At 42.8% G+C, this 22,002-nt stretch overlaps 1 protein-coding gene and 1 long non-coding RNA gene across 13 annotated transcripts in view; one reads left to right on the top strand and one right to left on the bottom strand.

Moving 5' to 3' along the window:
- The window catches only part of KCNIP4 (potassium voltage-gated channel interacting protein 4), a 447,477-nt gene extending 425,509 nt beyond the window's left edge, over positions 1-21,968 (top strand). For all 12 annotated transcript variants that reach the window (XM_079989856.1, XM_079989860.1, XM_079989865.1 and 9 more), the window contains 6 exons: positions 1,297-1,366; positions 9,954-10,024; positions 13,810-13,917; positions 16,014-16,118; positions 16,522-16,584; positions 20,201-21,968. In XM_079989856.1, coding sequence (XP_079845982.1) covers positions 1,297-1,366; positions 9,954-10,024; positions 13,810-13,917; positions 16,014-16,118; positions 16,522-16,584; positions 20,201-20,248 — 465 coding nt within the window. In that variant the 3' untranslated portion in view covers positions 20,249-21,968. The remainder of the gene's footprint in view (positions 1-1,296; positions 1,367-9,953; positions 10,025-13,809; positions 13,918-16,013; positions 16,119-16,521; positions 16,585-20,200) is intronic.
- On the bottom strand, positions 16,544-17,843 carry LOC307223675. The gene is made up of 2 exons (XR_013842185.1): positions 17,097-17,843; positions 16,544-16,841 (listed from the first exon to the last, which is right to left on the bottom strand). It is a non-coding gene; the product is annotated as an uncharacterized lncRNA (long non-coding RNA).
- Positions 21,969-22,002: the final 34 nt, after the last annotated feature.

Here is a 22,002-nt window from a genome sequence, read left to right as displayed (position 1 = left end):
AGCAACCTTATCTAGAAAACATTGTGCCTTTCATCTTTCAGCCAATCAAAGCAGTAGTTTGTTGTTGATTTCCACAACCCATTTCCTGAGAACCTTGATATCACTTTTAGTTTCTGTTCTTGGCCACCAACCCTACTCGCCCCTCAAAAACAGAGCCAGGTCTCACAACACCCTCAGGCACCTGACACGATCACAAAAAAGGCATGTTTGACATATTTTTGGTCTTCTTGAAAACAGGTGTGTGTGTGTGTGTGAGAGAGAGAGAGAGAGAGAGAGAGAGAGAGAGAAAGCCTCAAGCTGCACTACAAACTTGATATGTAGAATTGCATCCTAAATATGCTCAACAACCTTTGTTCTAAAATCTCAGTTATAAAAGCAGATACAGTGATACCTTGGTTCTCAAACAGCCTAGTTTACGAACAACTTAGAGCCCGAACGTCGCAAACCCGGAAGTGAGCGTTCCGGTTCTCAAATTATTTTTTGGAAGTCGAACGTGTCCTGAGCTTCCGTTTTTAGTGTTGCGCTTCCATTTTTAGAGAGACCACGCTGATTGGGGAGGTGGGGAGAAGCGTCCCGGCAGCGCTCTGCAGACCATCTGCTTTGACGTGAGAGAGAGAGATTGAAAGATCGCACTGACTGGGACAGTGGGGAGAAGCATTTTAGGGGTAGTTTTTCAACAGCCTGGAATGGATTAATGAATTCCATTTTGCATTACTTTCTGTGGGAAAGCGTGCCTTGGTTTTGGAATGTTTTAGTTTTGGAACGGACTTCCAGAACGGATTAAGTTTGAGAACCAAGGTACTACTGTATTATAGTTTGGTGCACTGTACATCTTTTGTAAATGGGGGCAGAGATCAAGGTAGGGTTGAAACATAACGGTGTGCCCCTGACTGATGCCAGTTCTTCCAATAGCCTCACTTTGCTCAGCAAATTACGGTATCTTTCTAGTTCCTCTTTGAATCAGGATATCAAGATCACACTGATCACTGCAGATATCAGCTCAACTTATTTTAATGCAAGCAGCGTAGAATGTGTCAGGAATATAACAATGCTACTCACATTTCTCCTTGCAGTGAATATCCCTGCTAGGAGATGGGGGAGCTCGTATGTGAACTTCCCTGCTTCTGGAGAAATAGAGTTTGGACAGGCTTTGGCCCCTTTAGCAGAAAAGAACTTTTGTAAAGTAGTTTTCGAAATCTCTTGTTTGGTGGTGGTAAAATCCTCGCTGTTTGCAGTCTCTTGTACAATTTGTACATAGGCATGTTATTCATATGCATTCCTTGCCACTTTCCTTAGGAATGTCCCAGTGGGATTGTTAATGAAGAGACCTTCAAAGAGATTTACTCTCAGTTCTTCCCACAGGGAGGTGAGTACTCTGCGCATAATTAGTCTTGTTTGCATGCACAACCAATTGCCATAATTGCTTTGAAATTTGGCCTAAACAGGTTGTTGTTCTAGTTAATTAAGCCTTTTATACTACTTAATGGGTGGACAGAAGTACTTCAGGGTTTTAATTAAAGAGTGGAAATACCTACTAGCAATATCTATTTATAAAAGCACACAATCTGCAATTTGTTTGCTTAGATGTACAGCTTGCTCCATCCCAAAGGCTCTGGACAAGTAACAAAAGCAATAGTTACCGTATTTTTCGTCCTATAGGACGCACTTTTCCTCCTCCAAAAATGAAGGGGAAATCTGGGTGCGTCCTATGGGGCGAATACAGGCTTTCGCTGAAGCTTGAAGAGTGAGAGGGGTCGGTGCGCACCTGAGGGAGGTCCCGCAGGGCTGTCTACACTGCAGATAGCAGCCTGCTTCTCGGAGCATCGGGCGCCCTGAAAGCAGAGCACCCGGCGCTTCGGGAGTCCCGAAGGGCTCCCCACGCTGCGGATAGCAGCCTGCCGCCCAGCGCGAGGGCCCCCTGAAGCAGAGCGCCCCGCACGTGGGACAGACATCCGCAGCGTGGGGAGCCCTGCGGGAGTTCCCGCAGGGCACCCTACGCTGCGGATAGCAGAGCGCCCTGCCCGCGGGACAGACATGGGCCAGCCCCACAAGCTTGGGGGACAGCAAGGAGGCGCAGCGCTGCCACCCCGCTGTTCCTCGACCTGGTTCAGTTTCCCTGACCTGGTTTTGGGGGGGAAATAAAGGGAATTTTTTCCCCCTTTATTTCCCCCCAAAAAAACTAGGTGCGTCCTATGGGATGGAGCATCCTATGGGACAAAAAATATGGTAAATTCATATATTCCCTGTCGCCCTGTTTACTAACAAAGCCTTGAGGTCCCAAAGGAGCCCAAGTGGGTAGGGTCTTGCAAAACTCAGTGCTGAGCTTTGGGGAAAGTGCAGCAGGAGGGGGTTCTGCTTAAATCATCTGATTGGCGGTGCTTGAAAAGCCCCTGTGCAAAGCACTTCAAAGTCAGGTCTTTGACTTTGTGCAAAGCACATTCTCAGGTCTTGCTAAGCCCCTTTCTATCTTGTGGAGCGCTTTGAAATGGGCTCTGCGAGCACAGGGCAAAAAAGCCCACCTGATGTCATGGTGTTGTCTAAACCACTGAGCCTCTTGGGCTTGCTGATCAGAAGGTTGGAGTTTGAATCCCCGCAACGGGGTGAGCTCCCATTGCTCTGTCCCAGCTCCTGCCAACCTAGCAGTTCGAAAGCACGCAAATACAAGTAAACGGTGTTTCCGTGCGCTCTGGTTTCCGTCACAGTGTCCCGTTGTGCCAGAAGCGGTTTAGTCCTGCTGACAACATGACCCGGAAAGCTGTCTGTGGACAAACACCGGCTCCCTCGGCCTGAAAGCGAGATGAGTGCCACAACCCCATAGTCGCCTTTGACTGGACTTAACCGTCCAGGGGTCCTTTACCTTTACCTTTTACCATGTGATTACCACGGGGTGGGGGAGATCATGACTTGGCCCACCACCCAGATCCAGTTCCCCATCCATGACTTAGACAAGGGACAAATATTATAAAGATGTGGTTTCTTGGATAGTAATAAAGTAGAATGGATTAAAAAAAAATTAAAAGTAAGGTTAGATTAAAAGTCAACAAGATATGTAGATATCCATCATTCATTCATTTCTCTTCTCTGTTAAATTCCCAGCATCTTAATATTAAAGCAAGTATGCAGGCAGATCTTCAGAGCACTGTATGTCCACTCAAGCGAAAAACACTTTATCAGAGGGGCTTCTTAGCTACAACTTTGGAATACAGTCGTTCCTCGGAAGTCAAACGGAACCTGTTCTGCAAGTCCGTTCGACTTCCAAAATGTTTGGAAACCAAAGCGTGGCTTCCGATTGGCTGCAGGAAGCTCCTGCAGCCAATCGGAAGCCACTGAAGCCCCGTTGGACATCTGGGTTCTAAAGAATGTTCGCAAACCAGAACACTCACTTCTGGGTTTGCAGCGTTCGGGAGCCAAAATGTTCGACTCGCAAGACATTCAGGATCCAAGGTACGACTGTATTCACTCTACAAGGCCATAGCATGGAACAGCGAGGCTCCATTTTTTTATTCAAACAATAAAGTCAAAATATTATTTAGCCCCGAAGTGTCTATAAGAAAGGCCCATTAACATGGACTATATGGAATTGGTGGAAATGACTGGCAGAATCCGAGACCAGGGAGAAGAGTTGGTGGAAGAAGATTGGAAGAAATTTAAAGACTATTTACAGAAACACTGTAAAATTATTGAATGTTAATGATGTTGGAATGAAATGAAGTGGTTTTAGCAATAAGATAAAATAGGGATATGTAAAAATGGATTGATATTAGATGAAAATTTGAAGTTATAAGATGTGAAGATAAAGAACTAAGAGTAAACAAAGAGGGTATGGATTTGCTGAACTAATTATTAACTGGAATACAAAAAAGGGAGGTGTGAGGAAGTCATGAAAATAAGTAAATGAGCGGTAAAATAATAGAAAGAGGGATTTATTTTTAACTGTTTTTATTTTTTCTTTTCTTTTCTGGTTTTGTATCTTTTTGTATTTTCTTTTCACTATTTTTGTAACTTTTTTCGTGTTGAAAAGCTAATAAATATTATTCAAAAAGAAAAAAGAAAAAAGAAAGGCCCATTAACTTTCCTCCAACTCTCATTGCAGACTTTGGTTCTCTGTTAAATGGGTAGCCATCAGGGCCATCTAGAGCCTGTCATATGTTTGTGTGTGAATATCTTAATTATATTCCCGACATTGCTACACATATAATGAACCATAGAAAAAGAAATTAACTACAAGTGCTCGTAACATTTGCATAGAGATTTGCCTTAGAACCTTGCCCCCTCTACTGAAATCTCTTTGCCCCCCTAATCTCCAAAATCTAAAATAAAGCCCTAGGTTCTCATTGAAGAGGTTAAGCTTGCCTGCTCCAAGTGTTCTAACTAATAAAGAGTCTTTGTGAAAATAAAAGTTGGAGATTTAAGAGGGCCCACCCTCCTGTGAAATTGCTGTGAGTTCGTGAGAACTGGCAACACAGTAGATAATTCTTTATAAGCTCTGTATGTGCCTGTATGTTCACGATTATTCCCCTCCTACAGTATCTTACATTTGTGTGCGCAGAGGGAAATGTCGGCGGCAGTTTAACCGTGAGTCAAATCCTAAAGCTGGTGTGGATTTGAGATTCCCCAATTATCTCTGTGGGTTTTCCTTTGTTTTGCTAAGCCTGCTGCTTTCTCCCGCTCAACAAAACAGGGCATTTGTCACTGGTAATTTCCAGATCTTATACATTTGAGTATAGTGTGGGTCATATGCAATCACCCACTTAGTCTTCTTTTCCCTCTCGTTACTCAATATTTTCTTCTAGCATTTATTACAGCTTCTCTGTCTTCAACGTTTTCCCACTTTGTATATTTTATCAGTTACAATGGCCAGGGTATAACTGGGTTTTCACTTGTCGTTCTTTAAGAGAAATCCAGTGGGGATTTCTCTTGGGCAAGTCCTTTGAATTGAATAGGAGTTGCTCACAATCTCGTGCTCTTAAGACGTTCTTCACCAGATCTTTCCACTTGAAGATGCCATTCATTCACTTTCTCATGTTGGGAAAGAAAGCACAAGGGGGAGAACCACAGCTTGGTGGTCCAACATCTGCTCTGCATGCAGGCGGATTTGTGTCTTGTGTGTCCCAATGTTCATGGAATCTTAAGAGTTGGGAGGAACCACAATGGACATCTAGTCCAACGCTCTGCAATGCAGAAATCTTTTGCCCAACTCTGAGCATCTCCAAGGGACTCTGGGAATGTCCCCTGTCTGAAATCCCAGAAAAGAATCCCATGGAGAGCCAGTGTGATGCAGTGGTTAGAGTGTCTGTTGGACTAGGACCCTGGGAGCCCAGGGTTCAAAACCCCACTTGACATGAAGCTCACTGGTTGACCTTGGGCTAGTCACTACCTCTCAGCCTATCTATAGCGAGTGTGGTGTAGTGGTTAAGAGAGGTAGTCTTGTAATCTGGGGAACCGGGTTTGCTTCCCCGCTCCTCCACATGCAGCTGCTGGGTGACCTTGGGCTAGTCACACTTCTCTGAAGTCTCTCAGCCCCCCCCCCCCACCTCACAGAGTGTTTGTTGTGGGGGGAGGAAGGGAAAGGAGATTGTTAGTCGCTTTGAGACTCCTTCGGGTAGTGATAAAGCGGGATATCAAATCCAAACTCTTCAGGGTTGTTGTGGGGGTTAAATGGGGAGGGGGAGACCATGTGTGCCACCTCAATCTCCTTAGAAGGAAAACAAGTAGGATATAAATGCAATAAATAATAGCAATAATAAATAATCCCAGTTCGTGTCAGCTATACTCAGCTAGACGAGGCAATGGCCTAACTTGGTATAAGACAGATTCCTAGCAAGACTGGCAGAATTTTGTGGAGCTAATGGAAGTTAGCTTTAATTGTCAACAACAGTTCCGGATAAATTTTTTGTTTTATCTGGATGTTAAAAAGTAGGTGCCTCCCATTGTTCAAAACACCCACAGCAGTGTGTGTGTGTGTGTGTGTGTGTGTGTGTGTTCAAAAACGGACATTACAAAAATAAAAATAAGAAACCTGGTTACAACAGCTTGGTGGTTTCTGGTGTAGGTTTTCCATTCTGCTAAGGTCAGTTGAGTAAGACCGTGACACTCTTGCTTTCCAAATTTATGTAATTTGTTTTCTTATATGCTTTAACCACTTTAACCATTCCACCCCACCACCTGAACCTAGGTGAATATTTAAGGTACCACTCCTGCCCCACCTTCTGAACCAGCAAAGTAATAAGTCTACCCTCCGACGTCTGATTAGACATGATGAGTAGTTGCTGTGAATGTGCCAATGTTGCACTGAGAACGAAGCTATTGAAGCCCTGATATTGCATGGTCTGAGTCTCTTAAGGTGTTAGCACTCTGTATATTGCTTCCTGCTGCCACCTGTCAGAATGCTAATATATCATAATAGTTATCATTACTGGGTGCAAAACCAGAAACCTTATTTATTTATTTTTAAAAAGAAAAACCTGAAACACTCTCCCTCTCTGTCCTGATTTATATTCCAGACTTAGTGGGAGAGAAATCACATTAAGTAGCTCTAATTAAAAGTTTAAGCACTACAACCTTTGACTTATTTTTAATCACAATTGTCTTCACTGCCTTGGATATTTTATTGAATGAAGGCTGTGAAACCACTGGAATTAACTGAAATGTATTAAAGGTAAAGTCCTGTAAATCTGGTATTCTTCTTTATTGATTTTTGCAGAGTGTGGTTTAAAACCTTTGATTCTGTTCAGTGGCTGGGATCTGACAAATGACACGATGAAAGCACGCATTGCTTGTTTTCCTATTTATTTTTTAAATTACCACATACCAATAAAGAGGAAAATGCAAGAAATGAAAGAAGAAAACAGTGTTCAAACTGGTTACTGTAATTATGTAGGGAATAAAATTCTAATTAATTCAGGATCCTACAAATCAGGATCACCATTAGAAGACAGCAATCCTATGGCTCCCAGGAGGATATTCTGGGTACTGTAGGATTTTGCAAATCTCCCTCTCTCTGGTCCCTCCCAGCTATGTTGAAAAGGACCTCCGCCATTTGCCTTCCACTGTTCTCGCTTTGCCATTGGAAATGGCAAAAGGGACACAGATGGATTGGAGGAAAGTTTGAGCCCATGGCATCCACAGCCCTCCCATTCTCAACAAACACCACGGGAAGGGGGGGGGGGTGTTGTGCCAGGCCTGGTTCTGGTATATATATTTTTTCCTTTCAGCCAACCCTGGCCAGCACAAGACAGGCAGAACATGGAATTTGGTGGTTTGACTGCTAACAGATTGTTCTTATTCCCCTCCTTAGATGGTTCTATTAGGAAGGGAGGGAGAAGAGGCAATGATTTGCTGTAACAAAATTCCTCATGGTGCTGTGCTATATACTGTACACTGGCTATTGTAGAAATAATAACAACAACAATAATAAAATAAATAAATTTATTTCTACCCCGCCCATCTAACTGGGTTTCCCCAGCCGCTCTGGGCAGCTCCCAACAGAACATTAAAAACAGAATAAAACTTCAAACATTAAAAACTTCCCTAAACAGTGCTGCCTTCAGATGTCTTCAGATGCCTTCAGAAAATGAAATGGGCCTCTGTACTAGTCTACATATGCATGCTAAATAAAGATTGAAATCCTTTTATTCAAATAAGATTGGTTTCATTGGAAATACTTTATTTCCATTCAAAAATTCTAGGCAGCTAACAACCATCCTATAAAAATGATAATCAACAAACTTTAAATGAAAATGAAACAAAAGGTTGCTGATAACACCGGCGTAGTTTTTTATGAGGTTTAAAAACAATGGTGTTCAAATATACTGTTGATTGATGGGTTTCAGTTTAATTCTGAATGTTTATAGATGTGGGACGTTTGGGCCTTTGTGAACCTTTCTTCTCCTCTGAAATACTTATTCCTGTCATAGCATATTTTCCATAACATAATCAATAATATCTTCTATATAGTGCATTTCTGAATATTTTAAACTCTTACAGCATAGTACAGTATTTTTAATATTACTGTTAGACAGCATCCATTGATTTCATTGGGAATGTTAACTGTGGACTCAGCTACATTAGTGAAAAAACAGTGTTTTTTCCACTCCACACCAGATGGCGGTGGAGAGCAAAAAAAAAAGTTTGTGATTTTCCATAGTCTTTTTTCCCCTTTTGTTATAACGATTCAATTTCTGACTTACTTATAGCATTTCTTCCACCCTATAAAATGCTACACTTTGGTTGGACTGCATCCATTAATTATGATGATGGTGATCAAAATCACAAGTGATCTTTTGACAGCTGTTATTAAAAAAATGTGATGAGTCTTTAAAGAAATGTGAATAAGAGTATGTGATAATAATGCTATCTATAGCTACTATGTGTTACAGAAAAGGAAGTTAATATCAACAGATGTTCTTAGAATACACTCCTTACTTTAACCTTGAACAAAAAGCAAGGCTTTGGTGGACATTGCTGAATATTACCCTCTTCCTTTTCAAAATGAATTATGAAATATTCTGAGAATGCAGAATTTGAGATACTTAAATTAGCTCCGCAGCAATAGACGCACACACCAGTCTACAGATTCACATGTGCTTAAATGCATGCATGAATCTTTGCATATGTTCCAGTGCTTGGACTTGATCTGTGCATTCTAGGGTATTTTTTGTGGAAACAATTTTGTGGGAACAATTTCTGGGCAGTATCTGGATAATAGCCAAAGCACAGCTCATGCCACTTGGTCTGTTTTTCTGAGGATTTCTGGCTAATATTTAATGAAAACTGCTCCTTTCCCCTTATGAGGTACCCAAGGGCCCATAGAGAGTCCTTATGTAGGTTCTCTTATCGGTAGGAGAAAATAACAGAGGCCAACCAGAGAATATTGAGAAGCAAAGCAGCTAGTAAGCCTGATCTTTATTGATCTGTTGCAACAGGGTGCTCCCCTCACACGCAGGGGAGGAGGAGGAACCCAGAACAATGGCGCACAAGGCCTTATATAGACTTTTGAAATTGCCCAGACTGTAGCTCAAGACACCCCCCCCCCAAAACATCATACATACATCACAGAAGGGGCAACCTACAGCAGAAAACCTGTCTGCCAGGATACCTGATAATGGTCACTGACTGCTTTTACCTGGGCATCCTGGCCATTCTTCACCATCCTGTGGTGGTAAATACTCAGTTCCTGAATCCAGGTCACAGGTACACCCTAAAGGTAAAGGGACCCCTGACCATTAGGTCCAGTCATGACCGGCTCTGGGGTTGCGGCGCTCATCTCGCTTTATTGGCCGAGGGAGCCGGCGTACAGCTTCCGGGTCATGTGGCTAGCATGACTAAGCGGCTTCTGGCGAACCAGCGCAGCGCACAGAAATGCTGTTTACCTTCCCTATTTATCTACTTGCACTTTGATGTGCTTTTGAACTGCTAGGTTGGCAGGAGCAGGGACCGAGCAATGGGAGCTCACCCCGTCGCAGAGATTCGAACTGCCGACCTTCTGATCGGCAAGTCCTAGGCTCTGTGGTTTAACCCATTCATACACAAATATATACCCTTAAGACAGGATTTGTGAGCAAAGAGACAATGGGGAGGTTTTTCCATTTCCTTCCTCCTTACAGAGAAACATTTGAGGTCAATTTGGGAGAGTCAAAATGGTTTCAGGACTGTTTTCCTGTACTGTTTCAGACATGTGGTTTATAGATCCATGCATGTGTTTGCCTGGTACATCCATGGACATTTTATATCTTAGACCTTATAACTCTTATAACAGAGGAAAATAATAATTAGTTGGGGGCAGTGGTGTATGGTAAATGGACTAGTTCCCTAAATGTTCCCAGTAAATTAAAGTATTAAAGCCTGGCGCTGAATTCCACTGGTTGGGGGAGAAATGTTCTTCTTTATAAGGCTGCTGAATTGAACTTCTTTATTCATGCAATTAATGAGGAACAATCTTGTTTACGTTGCAGATTCCACAACATACGCACATTTTCTGTTCAACGCATTTGACACAGATCACAATGGAAGTGTGAGTTTTGAGGTAAGGCTGTTTATTTCTGTTCTTGTCACCTGGTTTCTCTAGTAGGATCTGATCCAGCCAAAGTTTAAAGTGCCTTTGATTCCAGTGAGAGGGTTAAGCATATTTTTCAGAACTCTCCCACAGAGTTCAACAGGGCTGCACTTCAGTTTTCTGAAGTATCATGACTTCACAGTTTCATTTACAACAAAGAAGCTGAAATTTATAAAAAAGATAGATCAGAAAGGTCTTAAATGGAATGTGTTGTATCTATACTTGCAATCTGGATTTAGCAGGACTTACTCCAAGAAAAGGGACGCGGGTGGCGCTGTGGGTAAAACCTCAGTGCCTAGGGCTTGCCGATCACATGGTCGGTGGTTCGAATCCCTGCGGCGGGGTGAGCTCCCGTCTTTCGGTCCCAGCTCCTGCCCACCTAGTAGTTTGAAAGCACCCCTAAGTGCAAGTAGATAAATAGGTACCGCTTTATAGCGGGAAGGTAAACGGTGTTTCCGTGTGCTGTGCTGGCTCGCCAGAGCAGCTTTGTCACGCTGGCCACGTGACCCGGAAGTGTCTCCGGACAGCGCTGGCCCCCGGCCTCTTAAGTGAGATGGGTGCACAACCCTAGAGTCGGACACGACTGGCCCGTACAGGCAGGGGTACCTTTACCTTTACCTACTCCAAGAAAGAAACAGAAATTACTGTAAAAGCTCATAATTGTATCAATATTTTACTAAATATGCAAAGATTAACAGATGTTTTAATAGCATAGTAAAAGCCAATAAAATATTACCTTAGACAAATTCTGATTTATCTAGCCCTTCTACCTTCATTCCCCTGTTCCCTGATGAATTGATATCATTATGAAAAGGTTAAAATTAGTTCTGCTATGAAACAAGAGAAAGAAGGAAAAGGATGTGGAAAAGGGAGATCTTTTAATTTGCCAGGCTCAGTTCTTCATCTTCGACTTCCTTCATCTTCCAATACATTCCTTGTTTCTATATGTTATTCAAAATGTGAGATTAAAATAAGGTTAGTAGTGATTTTTTTTGCCATGAGGACAAGTGTTTTTCTTTTAAAATAGGGGTAATGTCTGCCAGAAGTGACCAGGCTTGGAATTCTAAAGTATTTGCTAGCAATATGCTGGATAAAGCATTTAAGGTTGTGACCCAAAAGCTCAGTCCCTTACATGTAAGCTGTTTTGACATCAGTGACATGTACATCTCTAAGTAAATGTTCTTAGGCTCAGATATAAATCTGCTATGTTGCTAGGGGTGAATAAATAATCTCCGTCTGGTTTCCTCAGATGACACAAGTGAAATATGCGTTAACCCTGTTGAAAAAAGAAAGAGACGCTGTTTGTTTACCGTGGTTCTCTTTTCCTCCGTCGAAGTGTTCCTTACACATTCTTTTCAACAGACAGGGGCGGAAATATAGGGGACCTATTGCTAGGTTTGTTTGATCACAGGCAATTCCCAGTCCTGTCCCTGGATGCTTGTGCGTCAACTCTCATGTCAAAATGGCTTTGGGAAAGCTCATGCTGCTGACCAGCAGAATAGCGGATGCCTTCATTTGCAGCTTGGAAACATCTCCTCTTTTCTTTCTAATCTCGGAGTGGCAGAGCCCAGAGAGAGGCTTGTGGCACCAACGCTTCAAAACAGATCCCCTTAAATCTTTTGTGTGCCTGTCTGCTGATCCTTCCTTTCTATTGTCTGGAGCAAAATATGACGGAGTAAGTTTTTTTGGCCATCTTTTTGCCTCCCTTATAGCTCAAACGGTATTTTGGTGCTTGTGAACAACGTTGTATGAAGAGCGGGAGATTTCTGAAAGGAGTATGAGTTTGAATAGGCATGGAGGAAAGCAAACAGGTTTACCAACAGAGCTATTTTCAGACGCAGTCCTATTAGCGTGCCAACCAGAACGACCAGATTCAGGTTTTTTGTTTCCTATCACAGAACAGAACAGCCACAAGAAAGCCGTAATTTTTTTGTTGGATTTCTTTAGGATGTTGTTGCATTATAATGTTTATAAAATGTAGGAACGCACCAGGTCTTCACAATCTTGGTCTTTGTTACTGGCTATGCTAAGAAAGTTATTTTCATTTTGCACAGGTCAACATGCAGTAAGCTTCAGCAAATGTTCTATGTGTAAGTCCAATGGACGGTTCTAATCCTTGATTCCAACGAGTGATTGTAGTACCTCGTGGAGCCTCTTCCCTTGGGGTTTTAAGCCGATAAAATCAGGATGTGCCGTGAATTAGCTAGATTGGGTTAGAGGTCGGGCAAAGAGTTTGCTTTTTCCTGAGTTTTTTTTTCTGATATGCAGAGCCCACAAGAGTATCGCTCATTGATCAACATCGAGGTCAGCAAATACAACCTCAACTTTCTTGCTCTGTTTGATGTAGCTTTTGCTTTACATAAAAAGATAAGGGGAGGCTTGTTGGATCAGGCCAAATGCTTGTCTACTATTTCATCCTAGTCTCACAGTGGCCAACCAGAAATAAATTCCCAGTAACTTTCAGATTACTTTTATTCCTCTTGGGATGAAGTTTCTATATTACTAAATTAATTGAGTTTATTGCCCATAGGCTAACGCACAAGTGCAGAAGAAGACTACTTTCTCATACAAAATTGGATGTACCACTTAATGTTTGTTCTATTTTAGGCCACCCTCCAGTATAAATAATCCCAGGGTGACTTACAGCTGTTTTTACACTTCTATTTTTATGTAAATTACCCTTCACTGATATTTTACATTGGAAATCACAGTCTAGGGAGGCCTTAAACAATGTTCTTAAATAGTTTAATAATTGGTTGAATCCCCTTGCACCTTTAGAGAGCTTTTAAAACTTCTTACTAGTTGTGAATAAGCTAGTATCTTGTCTTGTTTGAATGTATCATTTAAAGTATATTTTTCGGGGAGGGGGAATGTTATGTCAAAAACAATAATCATGCAACAGACTTAAATACATGTTACTTTCGTCATTTTAAAAAAGAGAGAGCCAGTGTGGTATAGTGGTTAAGAGTGGTGGACTCATAATCTGGGGAACCGGGTTCGCTTCCCCGCTCCTCCACATGCAGCTGCTGGGTGACCTTGGGCCAGTCACACTCCTCTGAAGTCTCTCAGCCCCACTCACCTCACAGAGTGTTTGTTGTGGGGGAGGAAGGGAAAGGAGAATGTTAGCCGCTTTGAGACTCCTGAAGGGGAGTGAAAGGCGGGATATCAAATCCAAACTCTTCTTCTTCTTCTATAATCTTGTTATCAGGATTTCTCTGTAATAAAATAGTTATTCACTGAATGTTCAATAGGCCAGTCCTGCATGCTCAGCCTTAGTTGCTTTTGTTATTTGTGCTTTTTCTTGCTGGGACGGGGATAGATCAATCAGTAGAGCATTAGACGCTTAATCCCAGGGTCACGAGTTCAAGTTGTGAAAAAAGATACCAGCATTGCAGTGGGTTGGACTAGATGACCATCATGGTCCCTTCCAACTCTACAGTTTTTTTATTCTATACTTAGCCATTGGTCCCTAACTTTGGACTGGCAGCTTTCATGCTTTGGGTCTTCCATGCGAGGGAGGGAGGCAAAACTGCCATTCTGTTTTGAGGACAACCTTGTTTGGGTTTCGTTTCTGCAAATATTTTCTAAAAAGCAGCATTGTTATGATGGCAAATTTTGCATCTCAAGCACAGACACACGTGCACAGAGATAATAGAAGTATAGGGTCGCCAAGTCCAAACCTCTGCATTGCAGGACTCACAGCAAACTAGATGGAAATAGAGCTTTTATTAATCCACCATCTTGCTCTCTTTCAGGATTTTGTTATGGGCCTTTCAATTTTACTCCGGGGGACGGTGCAAGAAAAACTCAACTGGGCTTTTAATCTGTATGATATAAATAAGGACGGCTGTATAACTAAAGAGGTGAGGAGACCATTTCACTCACTGTAATTTGAAAACACTTGTCATTTTTCCCCCAAAATTTTTTATTAGTTTTCACAATATTATAAACAAACAAACAAACACACAAGACAAACAATCATAAATCATAGCCTTATTGAAAATTACAGTTATTAACTTTGTTAAGTGACTTCCTCGCTTCCCTTTGGTTGAATTTTATTGCATGTCCTATTAACGGTTTTCCAAATCCCAATTTTTATAAAATTTAACTTAAGCATTAACATCCTTAGATCTTCACCTTATGGAATTAAACATATTAATTCATCACCTAACATAAATAAAATCCTTAGCCCATTAAAGTATCTGCAAGCTATTTTCAGTTAGTTTAACTTAGCAAATTTAACTAAATAATTATTAAATTTATTCCATTCTTCCTGATACTCCTCTTCCTTCTGGTCGCAGACTCTTCCGGTTAGGTCAGCTAGCTCCGAAAAATCCATCATCTTCATCTTCATCACTTGTCATTAATTGCATGTAACGGGGCTGCTGTTTATTGGTTTTAGTAGATTAATTCCAGGTCTAGGGACTTCCTGCTATCCCAAATGGCTGTAGTCTAAGAGGCGAATAACAGGGTCCCTTGTATACAGAACATTGGGACTCACTCACCTCACACTGCCAAATGCTTCTGCTTCAAGCATCTGCTTGGGTTGCTTCCGCACTCAAGCTAACCTCTCCATGCACACCAGTCACCTACCCACCCAGGCTAAGTTATGCAAACAGCCAAATCAAGCGCTAAAGTTGACATGTGTGTACATTTGCAAGTTTGAGTACAGTGGTGCCCCGCAAGACGAACACCTCGCAAGATGGAAAACCCGCTAGACGAAAGGGTTTTCCGTTTTGGAGGCGCTTCGCAAAACGCATTTCCCTATGGGCTTGCTTCGCAAGACGAAAATGTCTTGCGAGTTCCTGCGGGGTTTTTTCCCTTCCCCCCTTTTCCTAAGCCCTAAGCCGCTTATCAGCTGATCCGCTGATAAGCCGCTTATCAGCTGATCCGCTAAAAGCCGCTAAACCGCTAATAGCGCTAATCCGCTGTCAATGGGCTTGCTTCGCAAGACGAAAAAACCGCTATATGAAGAGCCTCATGGAACGGATTAATTTCGTCTTGCGAGGCACCACTGTACTCACTCGGAAAGAAAACTCTCCAAACAAGGGAGAGAAGAAGAAAATTCAGTATAGCAAAAGGCGGCAGGACAGCAAACCTACAAGAGGGAGTGAGCAAGTGTCTGATTTGGCCAAATAACCATTTGAAATGAAATTTAATTCAGATTTGTCCCTGCCAGCTGCTTGACTTTGTTTAGTGTTTTCTTTTCAATGCAAATTGAACCTCTGTTAAGTATAAAAACCGAGTCTCCTTACTTTAAATGGAATTCACTCAGCATTCCAATAATGGGAGGGGTTTGCTATGATGGTTCCTGAAACAAGAGAGACAATGGGGTTTATCTCAGTCTTCTGCTTCCACCTGATGGCCATTTCTTACACTACTTTTGAAAGAGGCAGGTGGAATATTAGGGGAAATAGTGTGCTCGGTCCCTGCTCCTGCCAACCTAGCAGTTTGAAAGCACGCAGTGCAAGTAGATAAATACTTCCTGCGGGAAGGTAAACGGCGTTTCTGTGCGCTGCTCTGGTTTGCCAGAAGCGGCTTAGTCATGCTGGCCACATGACCCGGAAGCTGTACTCCGGCTCCCTCGGCCAGTAAAGCGAGATGAGTGCCGCAACCCCAGAGTCATCCGCGACTGGACCTAACAGTCAGGGGTCCCTTTACCTAGGTCAGATAAAATGCTTCTGTAGGCCTGTAAACATCTGATTTATCCAGAGATGGCATTTCTACAGGAAAATGTGTTTCCACTGCAACACCCAGCAACTTAAGAAATGTTGATTTCTAGCAGTTCATGTATTCAAGCACCAGGAACTACTTTTTCATCATTGCAAATGAAACACCTGCAATTTATTTTTGGGAAGGTTTTTCACTTCTATGCTAGCAAGGCTACTCTTTTCCCAATTGTGCATTCTCCACTGCATATTTTCCTGCTCACTTTAATGTTTTGTTCCCTCCCCAACAGGAAATGCTGGATATTATGAAAGCTATATATGATATGATGGGGAAATGCACTTATCCTGTTGTCAAAGAAGATGCCCCAAGACAACACGTGGAAACGTTTTTCCAGGTAGGTACGATTTGGATGGGGAGAGTGAGCCAGGTGAAATGATGGTCATAGATAGTTATCGTATTGATGGTTTGCAGTGTGGCTATGTAACCTGCTCTTCTTGCTTTGTTGCCTATTCTAATTTGATTAAGCAAATCCCCTTCCTTCTTCATTTCCATTTTTGTCTTGCCTACTCTGCGAGTCTTTCATTTGGGTGGGTAAAATGTTTGAGACGCCCGCAAATTTGAAGCTCAGCACCTGTGATTTGTGAAAAGAAATATAAAATGCCGGCAAGTGTAGGAGTAGTTTATTTGGTAGCCATTATGCTATCACCTGTCCCCAAACCTGGCTTCTCATAGAAATGAAAGACGGCAGTCTTAACCGGAGAACGACATTACTTAAGCAAGCATTTCTTCTTTGGCAGAAAATGGACAAGAACAAAGATGGCGTGGTCACCATAGATGAATTCATTGAAAGCTGCCAAAAAGTGAGTAACCGGTATATTCGTAGTGCTTTGCTCTTATGACACAATACAAAACCGCAGTAGGAAGCTGTGGCACGTACGGTATTTCACAAATTATCCATATTTTAGAAAACACATTTATTATTTCATAGAATCATAGAGCTGGAAAGGCCATTGGGAGACCATGTTCACTTGTCCAGCTCCTTGCTCAGTGCAAGAAGTCCAGAGGTGGTGCATATTCCAACAGATGTTGACTGAAGACTACCAGGAAGGGAGAGCTTCTACGTACAGTGGTGCCTCACAAGACGAAATTAATTCGTTCCACGAGTTGCTTTGTCTTGCGATTTTTTTGTCTTGCGGAGCGCGGATTCCCCGGTTATTAACGGCTTTAAGAAAAAGGAAGCAAACCCACAAGACGTTTTCGTCTTGCGAAGCAAGCCCATAGGGAAATTCGTCTTGCGAAGCACCTCGAAAAACGGAAAACCCTTTCGTCTAGTGAGTTTTTCGTCTTGCGACGCATTCGTCTTGCGGGGCACCACTGTAACTGGCTCCATTATTGAACGGCTCAGTTCTTTATGTAACCAGAATTTCTCTCCTCCTGCAGCTTAGCTCATTAGATCTAGTCCTCCTCTCTGGGGCACCTAGTAACAAGGCTTCGTCTGATTCTATATGACAGCCCTTCAGGTATTTGAAGATAGTGTCAGCTATCCTGCCCGGTCTTCCTTCCCCCAGGCTGAACATTCACAGTTTCCTTCTGTGAGAATCAATAAGAATCCAATATCCAGCAAGTGTTTCTCTAACATGCAACAGGGCAGGCCTCGGAGATCACACTGGATGTTGTTACTCAACATGCTCCTTAATTATTTGAGAAAATGTCAGCACATATAAAATGTATATCCGGTAAACCAAAATAATTTTAACGAGATGCCATATAGACTGAAGCAGCAGTGGCACATTCAGTAAAAAAGAACAGTCACTTTTCAGAGAAGGCCCTTTGATATAAAAACCCTTCATTTATCAATGGTTGTCCAGGCAATTTCTCTAAGCTGGAGAATAGTCTCTTTGTTCCCCATTTCATCAGTATAAGTAGAACACAGAGGAAGGCCTTCCTCTGCCAAAGTCATATCTAGGTGGTTGGCAAAGTTACCTTTTCCCCCTGTAGCCAAAATGCACTGGAAAAATCAATGCACAGTTGGGAGGCTCATACCCAGTTGTTTTAAGGTGTACATTAGGATGGAAATCATGTCAAAGCCAAACAGCAAAAACTCTAAATTTAAGTTGTTGAATATTGTCAGGGACTCAGTGGGAGCGCAGGGAGGAGAAGAGATGGAGAGCGAGGGGGAGCAATCTGAGGGCAGCGTAGGAGAATATGACAGCAGCCCGAGAGATTCCATGAGCCTCTCCAGCGAATCGGAAGATTCACAGAAGGGGGCGCCGATGGGCAGGGCAAGGGGCGAGCCAAGGGGGACACCCCAGAAGCAAGGGGCCAGCGGGGACTCCCAGAGCAGCAGTTGGAAATCAGGACCAGCTTCCCCACCAGAGCGCAGTGGGGGGGAGGAGTTCCAGGTGTCAGAGCCCACATATGCACCACCAGCGAGAGAAGATGAGTCAGGGTTGACCACGCCTCCATCAGAGAGCGAGTTAACGGTCAAGAGGAAAGTTGCAGGCTGGGTGCACGCGCCAAGTTCAAAGGTACAGGCGAGCGGCACAGAAGGTAGCCCGGATAGGGAACCAGGTCCTAAAGCCCGCCGGAAGGAGGGGCAAGAATCGTCAGGGTCAGCGTCAGAGGAGTCCAGGAAGGATGAGACCCTAGCGGGCAGGAGGGCCCAGAGGAGAAAGGAACTTAGGAAGAGGTGGAGCAAAGCGAGAGTCTTAAACTGGTGTGGAAGGGGAGGAGACTCAGACGGGACTTCGCCGGTCTAAGGTCGAGACGTAGAGCTGCACGCTGCGGCTTTAAAATGGAAACTGAACCTCAATAAAGACTTTTGTACATAACTACAGCCTAGCGTTGGTCCTCTGTGAGCTGGGACCTGGAGGCAGCTCTGACAAATATGTTATACCATAAGCCTGCAACTTATGCACATTTAACTTGTGCTCATTCATCTTTATGCACATGGCAAAATAAATAAACAAACAAATAGGGGCAGAAACGGGGCAACGTTTGGGGGGATATGACTTTGGCAATCCCACCCACCAATCCCAATATGCTTTGACTATACGCCATTTTGGCTCTAGGCGTGGTCCCCGGAACATAACCCCTGCGTAAGTTGCAGGATTACTGTATTTAAAGTAGCTTATTAATTCATTTGGATAAGACAACATTTTACTGAGAATAAAATGAACAAGCAAGTCACTTGCCTGTCAATAATTCCAAGACCTTTGCACTCGTTGGCCAAGAATAGGTAAGAAGAAATTTACCTTTTACCAATGAACTGTGTAGGATATTGCGTGCCTATTTCCCCTTGATTTCCAAAAGGGTTTCTTTTTAAAATAAAAGCTAAAAGTTAAGGGAGAGGATCTGATCGACCTCAAACACAACCTGTGGCCCTAGTTGCCCTTCCCCTTTCCTTGCACATTCTGTGTGAGAGCCAGAGGTTTCCCACTGGCTTATTCTGCAGTAGCGGTTGTGGTGCATCTCAAGAACAGCAGAAGGTTGACATGGCTGCTGAACCTCTTAAGCCAATTCCTACAAAGTTCTATGCCTGTTGCCTCCATTGTGTTTTATCAAGATTTTGCTATAAACAGCAAGGTATATTTGATAGACAGGGACGCGGGTGGTGCTGTGGGTTAAACCACAGAGCCTAGGACTTGCCGATCAGCAGGTTGGTGGTTTGAATCCCTGCGACGGGGTGAGCTCGCGTTGCTCTGTCCCTGCTCCTGCCAACCTAGCAGTTCGAAAGCACGTCAAAGTGCAAGTAGATAAATAGTTACCACTCCGGCGGGAAGGTAAACGCCATGTCCGTGCACTGCTCTGCTTTGCCAGAAGTGGCTTAGTCATGTTGGCCACATGACCCGGAAGCTGTACGCCGGCTCCCTCGGCCAATAAAGCGAGATGAGTGCCGCAACCCAGAGTCGGCCATGACTGGACCTAATGGTCAGGGGTCCCTTTACCTTTACCTTATATTTGATAGACAGACCCTGTGTGAGTTACATGTTTAATTTTTAGGCTTGTGATTGTAACTGTATGCCATCGCCAAACTTTAGCAGCTCCCCACAATGTTTTCTCTGTAAATTATTTGTGATAGACTGTAAGCAGCAGGTACTATTAGCAGAACAATGTGTCTTCAAATGTACTGGGGCCTGTATAGAACACTGGGCTGTGTAGCAGACCTGTTGCCTGCATCACATATAAACTAGGCTTTGTGCAGTTTTGCTCTAGTCAGCAGACTTGCAGGATTTGTGACAGTGGTAGAGGAGAAATCTACTAGTCAAAGAAAATAATCAAAAATCCCACTTGGAAGACCCCAGCCCTCGGACATACACAAAGTAGGTACTAACTTTTAGCTAGTTACGATACCGAAAATTTATAAAGGGTGTGGTTTTTCAGCCTAAGGAGGAAAATATTGGATTAAAAGTATTTCTGTCTTTTCACTTTCAGATTTTAAATCTCTTTCTCAGATGAGATGTCTCTTTCTTACAGGATGAAAATATAATGCGTTCCATGCAGCTCTTTGAAAACGTGATCTAACTCCACGCAGTTCTTTCTTCAATAAAAGGACGGTATAAACAATCCTGCGACAACAAATCCATAATGCTGTTGCCACTTTTACCATAAAACAGGATTGCTCAGCTTTACACGGATGTGTATAACGCAAATAAGTTTCGTTTAATCAAAGCCTTCCTACGGAGACCGTATTTTTCCAGTAGTTGAGGTAAAATAGTTCTCTTAAACAATGCTCACGTAGTTGTCCTTAAAAAAAAACGTCATTTGATTCAGAGAACAATCCAAAGAAACCAAAATGAAAACGGAATTATCGCCTCCAAAACTTCATAGAAAAGATCCAGGGGAGAGGAAGAGGGCAGGATCTGTTACTTGTTTCTATTAAAGGAGTTTATTAGCTATAAAACTCTTTCATTTTATACTCCCTTGTGTACGAACGCAATCTTACACAATTCTCAGTTAAAGGTATTACAGCTAATTACAGTTTGGGCACAATCCTCCTTGGGTGCAGTGGAGTCCTGTTTCCTCTGCCTTCCCTTATGCTGACATCACAACAGATCATTACTGGAAAGGGGAAGTCTGCATGCATTGAGCCTGCCCATGTCCCCTATTCCCCAGTGCATGGCATACTTGTCAAATGTATGTTTGTGCCCAGAGCTGGAAGGGACCCTAAGGGTCATCTAATCCAACCCCCCCCCCCCCCAGAAGACACACAGACTCCATTATGCTCAGTGGAGAATCTGTCCGCATAAGGCTTGGCCATCTTTGCATAGTAACCTGCAAATATTTTTTTTAACTTCACAATCAACCCATTTTATAAAAGAATGTTCTTTTTTTATAGTAAATGGATACTGGATCAATTTATTGAATGGTTGCCTATGGCAAACATCTTCCATCTTTAAGATCACCAGTTTATGTAAAATTCTGTCTGAATTTTAACTAAAGTGTTACGCTCCCACATAAAGGACAGAAATTAGCTTTACAATGAGTGCTGCTTTGTTTAACTAAAGCAACTGCCTGAGGGAACTGTGGGACCGGCCCAAAATTAGTAGTAAAAAAGGAACGAATGCATTTGTAAGTTTCTAAGCACTCACTGCTCAGGATACATAGCAGTATAGAGTCATGCCGGACACTAGACTGCAAGTTTTGAAATTATTTTCCTCCTCTGACTATGGTGGAAGATGCATAAGTTCATTAGAACAGTTATGTAAAGAGCAGTGGTGGTAATGGGGTTTTTTGAAAAGGGGAGGCAACTTTTTTTTTTTCTTTAAAGGCTACTACAGGGAAGAGGGAAGAAGGATGTGTCAGGATGGAGCAGCAATGGGTAGAAGCAGGCTCCCTTCCTCCCTGCCTTTTACACAGACATCATTGCTGAACTGTAGCCAGCAAAGAGGCGTCTTCCCCCCCTCTCCCCTCCAACATATTCAAATCATTCTTACATGCCTGCCCACAAGCATATAACTACTGGTACCAGACAATTGCAAACCTTAATTGTGACATTTCTGCACAAAGGATCTGAAGAGCTTACAGAAGTCCAAAGAGAGCTGCAAACTGTTTTTGCAAAAATATAAGTAAAGCAGGCATCTATTCTGGTGTAGAGATGGGAATGAGGCATGTTGAAGGCTGCTCTGCTATCACCAGTGTAGGAATATGAGTAGTACAATACATGTACACTTGAAATTTGCTGTAGTGTTTGTGAAAATTATATGTGCACTTTAATAAAAAAAATAATATGAAAAATGCAGAATGGCGGTTCAGTTTGTTTTTTCCAAAGTCAACAT

The sequence above is a fragment of the Podarcis cretensis genome, assembly GCF_951804945.1.
Source record: "Podarcis cretensis genome assembly, chromosome: 9".
NCBI lineage: Eukaryota > Metazoa > Chordata > Lepidosauria > Squamata > Lacertidae > Podarcis > Podarcis cretensis.
The sequence above is the reverse complement of the archived record's forward strand: the minus strand, read 5'-3'. Positions and strand labels throughout refer to the sequence as shown.